We start from the raw sequence: 13523 nt of genomic DNA, 5'->3' as shown, positions 1-13523 counted from the left end.
TGCAAATTATCTCTGCTTCTATTAGGAATTATGCTTAATGGGAAAAAGCTGTTCAAACAGCTCCATCTGATCAGAATTTAGGTATATGGCAATTTTGTTGAGGAGCTGGAATAAAGCCAAGTTTTTGTAAATTATCCACTCATTTATCTTAATTGGTTTTCTAACTGTATCACAGGTACTTACTTGTCAGTTGGCCAAAAACAGGTAGACTCTCCTCTCTTTCATCATATGAAGCTATTGATACAACATACTCTATATCAGGTATAAGATCTGACAAGACAGTTTGGGTAGTGCTAGGTGAAAGGGTAAATTCTTTAGTAGGCCCCTCTGCAATAAATACAGAAAACAGTTTATGCAGCCTTGATATCCGGTAATATCAATGACAAGTTGATAATTAAAAAAAAAAATGCAACAGAGAATAATCTATCTAAAATCTTATGATAATTTTAGAATTATACACTTGGTATTCTGCTGAAGTATGAATTTTGAAATGTGAAACTCCAAGCTAGACTGTTTTCAATAGTGAACAAAATTACTGAAGTGTTCAATAAATTCCAGGAAATTTGAAACCTAAAATGCTATTACAAAATATACTATAATCTAAGAAATCATGATCCGGTTCTGATTCAATATCACTTTTTAACCGATTGTTTCTCAAAGTGATACAGAAAAATGGGTGTCTTACACAGCCATCATCAGGAAGTTATATTACATCACTGCATCATTTCCTGACATATGCGATATCTGCCCCAGGAGAAGTACTTGAACGAAGTACAATACAGTTCCCTAACTTTAAGGTCAAAGCATAAAGAGGAGAAGAGTGATGATTCTACCTTCTTGCTCCTTGCAAAGGAAAGGCATCTCCAAAGGGTAAACATTATAGTAAGAAAAACTAAGTTGCTCCTTCAAGTATTCCCTTTGCTGCTACCCAATCTGAATCACAAAATTCAGGAAGATGTGAATAGCTACTCTCATACCCAAGTGAAAATAAACCCAAGTTTCCAAAAAACAAATTAATGACATAAAATTTTGCAGAACTCACCATTTGTTGGAACCACAGTTATTCTGTAACCCACTATTGCATCTGGTGGCCTTTTCCATGACATTTGAACATTATGTTCATCTATAATTGTAAAATTCAAGTCTGACGGTGGATTAACTGCAAAAGATTTACACCAGGTGGAAGTTTAAAAGTCTGAACAAGCTTTGGCAAATGAATCAATAAAGTAATGTTGAGCAAAGCTTACTAAAATTGTCTTTGCATAAATTTGTTTCCAACAAATATAAAGATATGTTGTTGGAAAAAGAGTAAAATAAAAGCTGACAAAATATGACAAAACATCAAAGAGTATACGCATTACAGAGGACAGCACAGAACATATGTTTCTTGAGTTGCCAAGACATTCAAGAATGGCCAGCAAAATCAAGCACAATAGAAAACACATTTGGATACATGTACAATGAGTTCACAGATAATCACCACATATGCAAACGTTTCACATAACAATTAAAGGAAATTTTTTTACATGCTGGGTGCAATCCGTACAAGCATGCCAAATAACAACCTGCTAACAATATCATGAGATCATTCAGGACATTGAGAACCCAGTACTCTTCCTAATTAGACATCAAAGATTTGATAAGCTTTTTAATATAGTCTCTGCATAGTCGTATTTCTTATCAATTTCACTGAATCTAGAAACTTGGCAGAGAAAAAATCTTTTAAAGAATACAGGAAAAGATTGGGCATTGAACGTTCAGTAAAACAATTCCTTTTAGGGTCTAGATATGAATATACAGGTAAAATGTATATCAGTAATAATGATATACTGATGTGTCATTTTATTTCAAAATATGGAGAGCTCCACCCCTTTGTTCCACTAAAGTGATACACTTTGCATAGCACTGCAAAGGGCTCAGGAACTAGGGGGGGTAATAAATGGGGCTAGTTATGGTTTCAATTTGCTAAAATATTTCAGCTGATAAAAAAGTTAACAAAAATAAGATGCTACCTGTTTACACCAGATTGCTGTTCAATTTCAAAGGTGTAAACTATTGGTTTCATGTTCCCTTTGCAGCAGGTGTACCCATACTAGTAGTGGCATTTTAACATAAAATGCCAGTATGGTTCCAAACAAAACAATGGTTAATTATGAAAAGACAACATCAAAATATATTTATGGACATTTATTTTACAGAATTTATAGAAAACAGCAAAGAGGGCACCAGTGATCTGAACAAATGACTGCAAATAAAACTTGTAGGAGCTGATGACAGAAGTAACTGAACAGTATAGAAAGAAATAGTTTACATACGCTATTTTGCAGCATCATGCATATGTAAATGAAATGTTGATTATTATTTTTTAGCTTCCCACGATGGACAAAAGCCTCCATGTACAAGGTTCATTACACAAAGACGTTTCATAAATATTTTATAATGATATTCTCTTTGTAAAGTTGTCATGCGTATTCATGCAGTATTTTACTGACTCACTGTCAGTGCATGGTAGGTGTATTATATATTATTATTTAAATAGTTCTACAAAGTAAGATTAGATTCAGCCATACTTTCCTTAACTACTGTGAGACTGTTTTGCAGGCATTTTTAATAGACAGATCTTCTCTGTTTCATAGAAGATCTCCATCATATGTCACATTTGGTTTTAGTTTTGAACTTAAAGAGCAGAGAAAGAAAAAAATGCTAGAATGTATATTATGAAAATACATTGTCCAATTGAAAGAAGTAATACTGAGCTCAAAAAAAACCCCTGGCAATCAATTGTGTAGTCATTTTTTTACCTTTAATTTACTGTCATTTCCAACCATAGGATAATATGGCTTTGTAATACTGATACAACAGATACACTAGTACTGAAGTAAATGTTATTTTTCCTATCATCCATACACAGGCAGTGAGATTAGACCATTAACCTGCATGCACAGTTTATTCATCATTCAGTTTATGACTATCACAATGCTAGAGACAGCAAGGTAGTTACTTAGTATGAAAAACATGCAACACGTGTTAATAGTAAAATACATTTAGGTGATAAGGATATCATTATAAAATATTGTTTCAGTAGCAATGGCTCAGGACAAATTTAATGCAAAGGCAGAGACAACTGACCTGAGCATGCTTTTTAAAAAAATTCAGTACATGGAAAAAATAGCACCACCAACCTTGCAAGTAAATTGGCATGTTGCAGCAGAGACTTTAGGCTTTAACTGCTGAAGGGCAGCAGCAGCCCAACTTGTTGATATCCAAATGACCGGATTCCAGATAAACTGAAAAAACTGACTGTGAGGAAAAGTCTTTAACATTTTAACGGGTTTTAATGTGCTTTATGAAAATTCAGATGTGGAACTTGGCAGGTACATTGATACACAAGTGATGTGTCTGTTCATCCAGGTTTACGCAGCATTTTAGAACAACAGAATTGCAGGGGACCTCAGAAAGTCCCCGTGTCCATCCCACAGCCAAGACATGATCAGCCACCCCATGTCACTCCTGACTTGTTTGCTCAGATCAACCTTAAAGACCTTCACTGTTGGCAAGACTGCCAGCTTGCCATAGAAATTACTCCAGTATCTCACTCACTTTATTATCATGACATTACACCCGACATCTAACCCAGTCTTTGTTGCTGCACTTTAAATCCTTTCATTCTCAACCTGTGACTGACTTATCAGACTAAAGCCCTCGATACTTCTCCCATTGACAGAAAAAAACAACCTCGCCTGAGTGAAAAAAAGACACTTTGGATCCAATTTTGTCAAAATGTCTTCCAGATGGCCCAACAGCTTTTGATAGAGAAACCTCAAGGAGAATCTCCAAAACATCCGTGGACCTTCACATGGGTCAGATTTCACCTGTGTGAGACCAGTTAGGGGGTGAAAACCAAACCATCGTCATATGACCAAGAACAGTTAAGTTGATCAGAAGCAAAATATTTAGATGACAAAAACCTTATTGCGATAATCAAACAGGGCAACTGTTACTCCACCCCATTAAAATTCTTCTTCCAGAAGGAAATTCACCACTGGAAAAACAGCACAGATGCAGTGTGGAATCAGATCAGACTTCTAGGAAAAAAATGCCCCTGGTTGTGGTGGCAGTTTGTCCCAGTTGAGGAACAAACCTCAAAACTCCATTCAGCAAAGGCTTATGTGTTAGTGCAGCCTTACTCAAGCAAGCAGTCCTGATGCCAGGCTGCTTGCATTATTGAAATTGCACATAAGCTTACAGTGTAGTGACACCACTGATTAGTTTGACTGTATCCATCAAAATCCATGCCAGACTTCTCACTGATTGTCAAGGTACAAGATCATGATCATAATATGTGATGGAGTCATAGTATTTATTGCCTTACTGCAGTGATTCCACTGGTGATGGACAGATGCTCTCCTACAAGCTTCCAGTGTGGTAAAAAAACACTTGCTGTTTACACAGTGTTAATTTCCACCACTCTTAGAACTATAATATGATAACCTACTCAGTCAGATATCCTATCTTATGCACCACAAAAGAAAAATAAAATAAATAAATCAGACATAATATACTTAATTCATTGCCACTCCTTTTGCTACATACATGAATAATAATAATAGTGTATTTTCTGAAACAAGAAATATAGACCAAGGCATCTTTCTCATGCTATATATGTCTTATATTAGCTTGTATTACTCAATAGGTAATACAAACCTAATATACAAAAGTCTACAGCTTTTCACAGATGACACAATGTGGCTGCTAGAGGATCCCAGTGAGTATCTTAACAAGACATAGTAAAATATAATCAGAAGTCCAAGCAATTTAAATCTAGAACCAGACTTAAAAGTGATAAAACTTGGAAGTGCTGCCATCCGCAATCCTGATGCAAAACAAAATCTGTAATTCCACCACTGGAAAAGACTGACTATAATTAGCACGTGCCATAACATGTTACCCATGTTAAAATAACATACAGGCCATGGAAGCTGAAGAATAAACCAAGCCTTGCTCTCACTGAGATAAGCCCTGCTGAGCCTGGAAGAAGCCAAAACTCCTCACTTACTATTTTCTCCATATATGGTATGGATTTGATACAACTAACTAGATAGCAATCCCAGTCAAGCTCCTTTGAAGTCAATGTTACCAATGTGAATGGAAGGAAGAATGAGCTACAAGCCCAGATATGTAGTAAAGAGCAGCTTCTCAGCCTTGTTAGATATTAATTGCCAACCACACCACAGAAACATTGTCACCTGTATGTTTGCATTTTTGAAATTTTATAAATGTGTATGAAATTTCTTCACAATACAAGATCTATAGCTCATAACTGTATTTTGAAAAAAAGTATCTTTTAAATATATATACCTATGCATATAAAGATGTATGTAACTAAATATAATTGCATATACATACACACTGCACGCATCAATATTTACCAAATTTTACACGTTTGTGCATATATATGTATGTGCATGTATGTGTATATACATACACACACATGTACACTTCTAATTGGCAGTAGGAAAAACAGGGAGTTACAGGCACCTTCATGAATATACAAATTTAAATTTAACATATCAACCTACATGTTCCTCTCTTTAGAAACTTGGAAATCAACACCTAGTTTCTCAAAATATAGAAATCAGATGTTGAAAGGTAAAAAAATAATGGTCACACCAAAAATTTCCAAAGCTGAATAGCTGGTTAACTTCAAAAGCTTCAGCTAGCCAGGATCACCTCAAAACCATTCAGTCAATGAAAATTAATGTACTCAACACCAGCTTTATTTCATGAGAAACTTTCTAATCCTCTAATCCTCTGTAACTGCTGTGCTGCAATTATTTGCCACTTACTGTACTGCATGTCCTGGAGACAGATGTTTCACCTGGCAAACCCTTTTCTGCACTGCACAAAGGTCCCATGCTTGGCTTTCTCTACCTCCAACCTAGAAAACAGACTTTTCTAGATCTGTACCAGTTCCTGAAACATTGAAATGTCAGCACCTTCACATACTCATTGAGGTTACACAGGACAAATTATTTTCTCATTCCTTTCCTGGGCCTTTGAAAATGCCTCTGTTTTAGGAAATGCAACCCACTACACAAACCATGACATCATTAGAGCATTACCTTGACATTATAACTAACAGGTTGTTCACCTACTAATCTACTTGGCTTAACTATTAACTAAAATAAAGAAAAAAATCTTATCTAGTGAAAGGACATAGCTTTTCCCCTGACTCTTCATGATCACACATTAAAAAAATACCATGACAGAAATAAATCTTTACACCAGGACTTACAGGGAGTGCACTGGAGTATTGCAGTGCTGGAATAAAAAGGTAAGAAATAACTTAAACAGAGCATAAAATACAGCATCACACACAAAAAGTTTAAGTTGAGAGAGAGACATCAGAAGGTTTAAAAAATATACAAGAATTTCACTGTTAAAAGCAAAAATGCTGAACAAGAATAGATGTGCTTCCTTGTACAAGGTAAGCAAACAACTTTCCCAGTAAACTGCCATGAAAGCATTTAGACTATATGTTGGGTTTACCCCCTCTACTACAGTGATCATTCAACTGGAAAACCCTGCATTGCTGCATCTGTGTAGAGAAGCTCTAGCATCATTCCTGCACCCCACTGCCTTGCCAACAGACGCAAAGGCTTGCAGAGCAGCCTCACGGACACCTCACAGAGCAGCTGTGATGCTGACAAACCTGTTCATCCTGGAAGGTTTAGGAATCCATGAGCAGTGGTATCAGATAAACAACAGATCTATTCCCAGGGGAGACTGAAAAAGGAAAGCTTGATGGAAGGCAGAAAAACAGAAGTAAGCTTTTCCTGCCCTCTGCTTTCACTGCATATTCCCACCTCAGATCAACAATCTTTACCACATCAAATGGCCCTCTCTCTTATTTTCCATTCACTTTTTCACCCACCAAATGTCTACCTCTACCTCAAGGAAAGAAAATTCAAACTGCATCCCTTGTGAACACCACGGGGAGAGCCAAAGGAACAAAAACCAAAATAAAACAAAAGACACAGAACTGACTGGTGGGGAAGAGCTTTGCACAACGTGATCTGAAAGTTGGAAATACAGACTAAAGAATAAATGTTCACAGGAGAAAGTGAGTCCAGCAGACAGAATTTAAGTTGTGATGATACCAGAAGTAAAGTAAATAAGATCCAACAAGCAATTTACAAGTTGATGCAAAATTGAAGCACAAAGTTAAAGCAGTGTGGGAGGATGACCAGTATAGTGCAAACACAAAGCTCTAGGAAAGCAGTTCCCACCACTGCAAGTCCTAAGGTACTCCTAGCTTTGAACTTCTGTTTTCAGCTCCACTATTTCTCACTGCACTTCCTACTCAAGACACTTTTCTGCTCTTACTTCAAAACTCTGGAGCTACAAGAGGCTTAGCATAGAAACCTGATCACTGTAAACTAGGTGGTTTATTTAATACACATACCTGAATGCAGAGTAATTTAAGTCCTGTCCAGGAGCTCTCTACAACTCACAAGATCAGCCTTTGTCCACTCTTTGGCGTAGCCATGGCGCATCCTTAAACATGAGACCTAAAGAATCTTGGACAGCTTGTCTGGCAATGCACCTGCTTTTACTGTTGTAAAATAACTGTGCTTCACCAAATACATTTTTGCAGCTTTCATTAACAGTGCTCAAGCCATGGCTGTTTAGTCCACACTATAGCTAAACAAAACGCCTTCACTTACTTTTGAAAATAACCTATTCCATACATGTAATCAGCAGTGCAGGACAACAGCATTACTCCACCTCTGAATGAGCTCCCTCCTAAGATAGAGAGGAATGCATAAAAACATCCACCCCCTTCCTCCATCAAAACTGTCCACTTTCTCTGCTTTCTCTGGCACAGCAGTCCTGCATTTCAAATGCAACTCTGAAATAACTTCAAATGACCTTTCTTGGTTCCTCAGCCAACAACAATGCAGCACAAGAGGGAGGCAGCAGGCTGATTCTCTCCTAGGGTGACCAGATGTTATACTACTGGAAGAAATGTCACCTTTTTCCAGAAAGCCAGTGGACTTTACATCTGCAAGCCCCAAGCAAGCACTGTTGCTGGGGGGCAGCGGGAAATGGCCTAGAGGCATCTCTCACATGCTATGCTTTTAGTTGCCATCAGCCACAGTGACCAGGTCCAGACACAGGAGCTTGGGGCAAGCCACAATCAGAGAATTTGTTCCAGTTCAATACAGAATGCAAAAGAAGTGGGGAGAAATGGAATTATCAAACGCTGGCTTTTGAGGTTTTTTCCAGTAAATCCAGGGGAGTTTGCACCTAGCAGCTCTGTTCACCCTACAATAGAGTCAGGTCCCAGAGGTCAGATCAAGTCATTTCAGAGCAGGATGTTCAGCATCTCTATTTCCCCTGGCAGCCACTGCTGGCAGAAATATCATTACCACAACCAAAGCCACACAGTTACACAGAAGGCAGCAGCGGACATTGCTCCACACTTGCTGTTAATCCACCAGGGAGACAAAAGCACCAGGGCCAGGCCTTTTTGAGCCATGGTATGGCAAGTGTGGCAGCCACGATGGATCTCCCCAGGTCTTCATCCCTGCAGCTGGAGGCAGGAGGCTGCCATGGGCTGACAGGGACCTCAACCTCCAGCAGGACTGTGCTGGGGCCCGTGAGAAGGCGAAAGGCCATTTTCGGGTGATGGTGCCACATGCATGCCAGAGCCTTGGAACCCTGGCCACCACAGCCAGGTCCAGCTCAGACCCAGCCGCCCTTCAGCAGAGCTCAGGACGGCAGTGGCAGCATCTCCCCAGGAGTGTCCCCCAGGTCAGACCCTCTGCGGAGGCCGAAGAGTCCCCTGAGGGAGGGTCTGGCCACCCCAGGGCTCAGCCGGGGGTCGCCCGGCCGAGCAGGGGAGGCCGGCGTGCCAGCAGACCGGCAGGGCAGAGGTGAGGGGTCCAGCCCGGACAAAACACGCAGGCGCAGACAGCCAGATTCTGTTGGAGCATTTTATTTCAAATCTGCAGGTTGTTGGGTGGTGTGTTTTCCTTTCCTCTCTCAACATAACTAACCAAGGCTCAGCAGCACAGAGCCCAGCTGTTCTTGGTCGGTCAGCAGGGCAGCACCTCAGGCCCCAGACATGTCGTGCTGCCCACCACCAGTGGCAGGGACAGTGAGCTCCTTGGGGCCCACGTCCTGCCTGTGGGGCGGTGTGGACAGCACACCAGAGAGACAGAGAGAAGGAGCTATGGTCCGGCTGACTAGCCGGGAGAAACAGAGCACAGAAGGAGCTGGGCAAGGAAGAAGAGGCGTTTCTCTGAACGAGAGAAAGAGAGAAGGTGAAGTAGTTACACTCAAAAACAGAAAGGGAGAGAGCCGGTAGCTCAAGGCTGGTTGGGAGGTTTCTGGTCAGCAGGGCACTGGGGGAAAGGGAGCAGGGGAGGGGAAGGTTACCTTCAGCCTCGATGGAGGACAGGAGGGCGGCTGCACACAGAGCAGCAACTGCCGAGCACAGCGCTGTCTTCATTTCTGCCCTTTCAGATCACAACAACATGAATGGATCTGCAGGGATGGGGAGGGGGGGGAAGGGAGAAAGGAGAAGGAAATGATACGCGTGGATTAGAGGATTGCGTGGGTGTATTCATGAAACATATAAAAGACAAACCGTGCATTTCACTTTGTTCCCTTATGCCCAGCTCCCACCCATGGGACCAGGTTGAAAACTCCAGACTTGAAAGCTGTCCCAGATGATGACAGATCTGCATGACTAACTGGAGAGTCTCGTCTCGCAATAATGTGCCTTTTGTTGCTGAACCCTTTCCAACAACAGTAAGCACACACATCTTTAACCTAGTTGGGGTTAATTTGATCAAGGAAGTGCAATGAAGATCTGTGCCTCCACACAGGCAGGAGCCAGGAGGGATCTCCATGACTTCATCGTTGAGTGTGATGATAGCTAATTCAGAGGTCATTCCTTCCTTGCATCAACTAAATGTCTCTTTCAGCTGGGGATTTTATTCAGCTCCTTTTCATAACTGTTGAAGCACTTAGTTAGCTGTGTTTTAGTGGTCTCAAGGCAGTTTGGAAACTATAATAAAACCCTTTTTTGAAGGTTTCTGCCTACAAATGTGCTAGTCTTCATTTCTAGAAGGTCTGAAATAGATTATATAGAAGTGTTTGTAACACACAACTGAAACCTGACACATGTCTAGCCATGATGTTTCAACATCTGATAATTCATTTACATATCCTGAGAGAAAATAGTTTTAAAATACACTATAAAAAGCAGCCAGGCAAAAGAGTCTTGCAATCACTGCAGGTCATCTAGCAAACCAGGTGGGATTTGGCCAACTTACTGGTTTGTAACTGCAAGCAGCTATACCTTCATAACCATAGGCTCTAGGTCACATCAAATCACTCCCAATTACTCCAGCAAAGCTTCCAAATTATCTCCTTGTCTAAGTAAAGGCTCATATGAACAGTCCTCATTGCCTAAAGCATGTAAGTGCTTCTGAAGTTTGGGGTTTTCTATCTTGGGAAGTAGGGGATGGGTAATTTGTTTGAATATAGTCATAAATTAATCATATATCATAATTAGGCTGGAAGAAAGAGAATTCCAAAAGCAATTAGGAAAAGAGATTTTATCATGAAGGTGCCAAGAGCAAAACAAAGAAAAATACACAAATCATTAGTTGGCAGAACTAGTTGAAGAGGAAAACATCCTTCTGCCATCTAACCAGCAAGGCACATTGAGTGGGTAGCCACTATGGAGATCCAGGAATTTCCCAGTTACTGACGGACTTCTGCCGGGCAGCTGCACATACCTGCCTTAGCCAAATGCCTTTACTGCACATAAAAATACCACGAGCTCAAATTAAAACCGAGCAATAGTTTCAGTCCAATGGTACCCTCCAGCAGGTAAACAGAGGAGTAATACTGACCATAACGAGTCCCTGACACTAACACAAGACAGACCAAGGTTAGCAATTAATTGTTCTGAGAGCTCGCAAATCGCTCTGTGTGGGAAACGACTGTGCCTGAGCACATCTACCGCTACATTCTGCCCCGAGTTGAAAGATCGCCCAAACAACGTAAACGGACTTTTGTCCTGGAAACGTTGTGTGGGCTTGGAGTGCCATCTTTTGATCCTTTTGAAGGGCAACAGAAATTAATCATGTCACAAAGGCATCTAGGAGTTTGCTCCTGATGCAGGTCCACCAATCCTGAGATGCATTTTTATTTCATGAAATAAAACGCCTCAGCCAAAGCATTCATTTGCCCATCTAAAAACACTGTGTTTCCTTCTCGCAAACCTAGGCGTGTGAAAGAAAGCCTGGAGGAGGCAGACGAAAGGTCCTCTCGCTGCAGCAGACTTTGTGTCAGGACTAAAGCTTTCCTCGTTAATCTTCAGAGACCAATCAAACAAAACCAAAAAAACCACCAACGGGCTTTCACTAGTGTCAGTCCAACCTCACACTAATTCGACCTACAAAAGCTCAGCCCAAAGCATGTGCACAAGACGCAGCGCAGGGCAGTTACCACTTACAAGCAGAAAAAAAAAACAACCTAAAAAATCCCACAAAACAACACAACACCAAACCAACAAGCCAGAGGAAAACCCTACAACCTATCGAAGGCACAACAAACTGGAAGCCCGAGCGAGCATCACCGGCAGCTGCCCACGGAAGGGAGGGAGCTGGCGCTCCTGCCCGAGCCGCGGCGGCAGCGTCTCTGCAGGCGCCTTGGGCACCGACCCCTGCTCCATCTGGAGCCTCCGGCCGGAGGGAGCCACCGCAGCCGGGTCACTGCCACCGCCACCTCCCCCTGCACCTCTGCCCCGGCACTCGTCCGCCGGCAGCGTCCGGGGCCGGCAGCCCCCCGTGCCTGCCCCGGGCCTGACAGCCCGCAGCCCCTCGGGGCGCTCCGCGCCGCTCCTCCGCCCCTGCGGCCGCACGCCTGCCAGCCGGCACTGACTTGCCCGACACGCACAGACACACGCACACACACGCTCTTTCCCCCTGTCTCCGTCAGCCTTCAGCCCAGCGCTGCTAATCTCAGCCTAAAGCGCATCCGAAGCGGCTGCGTGCGCGGTGCGTACGGGAGGGCACCGGGGGTCGGCCGAGGGGAGGGCAGGGGATCCCCGCTCCTGCGCAGGCACAGACCTTCCGGGGAGGCTGCAGGATGCCGGGGTCGGTGACGGGGCAGCTGCTCCGGCTGTGGCTCCGGTGGTGCCTGCAGCAGCAGCCGTCGGACCTGGGTAAAGGGAGAAAGGATGAAGCTCCGGGGGCACCTTGTGGAAGTAGCAGCAAGTAGCAGCGGCGGCGAAGGAGGAGCAGAAGCAGCGGCAATAGCTGAGCGCAGAGGAGGCGCCTGGTTTACTGTAGCTCCCGATGCGAGGGGTCCGTCTGGGAAGACTTGCCTTCTCCAAGTGGGAAGAGCTTCTTCTCAATCTGCTACTTAATAGAGGGCTGTTCCCAACTCTCAATTTACCCTCGTAAGCGGTTACGAAACTGTAGGGAAGGTGGACTGCTGCCACCGGGTGATATATGCGCTGCTCTGCTCCAGCAAGGAAGGGGATCCACTTCTGGAAACTGGCGCATACCTTCGCGCATTCCTGCGGCATGAGGCGGGCGGCCGCCGCGGCAGCGCGCCCGGGGGCAGGGGCCGGCCCGCCGCCCCTTCCCTCCCCTCGGTTTCCCAGCCAGGGGGAACACGGGAGGGAAGTGGAAAAAGTGAGTCCCCGGGAATAGCTTTGAGGGACGGCGGCGCGGAGGGCGTCCCCGCGCGGGGGTTTCCGCACGGTTCCTGTCCCCCCCGAGGGCCCGCTCGCCGTCCGGGTAGCCGAGGCTGGTCTCCCGGGACAGCTTTGCAGAGAAGCGCAGGCAGCCCCCAGAGCCTCGGAGGCAAAGAGAATATAGTCGTTTAAACCCAAATCGGGTGCGCCTGGCCCCCACCCTATGTAGCCTACATGTAGGAAACCACCTCCCTCGCCACGCAGGTGTTGCGCTTCGAGCACTGAACCGCTGCCTGCGGCTTCCGCGGGCAGAGGGGACGGGGCGCACGGCCCCCACCTCCTCCTCTCTCAGACCCTGCGGGCAAACGCACGCTCGTGGCCTCTGACTGAAAGCGGTGTTTTTAAAAGAAACTGCACCTTCCAAAACCGGGTAGCCCGCTGGGCGAGAGGCTCCGCTGGGGGCTCCCGTCCCTTGCACCCGGCAGCCTGCCCGTGGCACCCGGTGTGTCCCCAGCGCGCCGTGCCAGCGGGGGACACGTCGGGGCAGACGGCCCCTTCCCTGTCCTGTGACCAAGGGAAGCATGTAGTCCCCGAGCGGGGCTAGGCAAGGCTTCCCAGACCTGCCTCCTGCCCCGCACCGCAGCGAGGTGTTTCCCGCAGCCGTAGAGAACGGCACCCCCGGTAACGCTTCGGGAAGCGGCTCCTCAGGGACCGCTTCGGGCTAAAATACAGGATGTCACTGACCCCGCAGCGCCCGCTGCTTCCCGCCTCCTCACAACGGGCAGGCAAACTGCGGCGG

At 44.4% G+C, this 13523-nt stretch overlaps 1 protein-coding gene across 2 annotated transcripts in view; it reads right to left on the bottom strand.

Moving 5' to 3' along the window:
* Positions 1-12235, bottom strand: part of COL12A1 (collagen type XII alpha 1 chain) — a 101117-nt gene extending 88882 nt beyond the window's left edge. Inside the window, exons 1-4 of one of the 2 annotated variants that reach the window (XM_051614522.1) lie at positions 12153-12235; positions 9445-9552; positions 1043-1159; positions 184-327 (exon numbers count right to left, since the gene is read on the bottom strand). In XM_051614522.1, the coding sequence (XP_051470482.1) occupies positions 184-327; positions 1043-1159; positions 9445-9517 (334 nt within the window). In that variant the 5' untranslated portion in view covers positions 9518-9552; positions 12153-12235. The remainder of the gene's footprint in view (positions 1-183; positions 328-1042; positions 1160-9444; positions 9553-12152) is intronic. The other variant, XM_051614521.1, reaches the window with a different exon arrangement.
* Between the last annotated feature and the right edge of the window lie 1288 nt (positions 12236-13523).

The sequence above is a fragment of the Apus apus genome, chromosome 3, assembly GCF_020740795.1.
Source record: "Apus apus isolate bApuApu2 chromosome 3, bApuApu2.pri.cur, whole genome shotgun sequence".
NCBI lineage: Eukaryota > Metazoa > Chordata > Aves > Apodiformes > Apodidae > Apus > Apus apus.
This window is presented reverse-complemented; position numbering and strand designations above follow the sequence as displayed.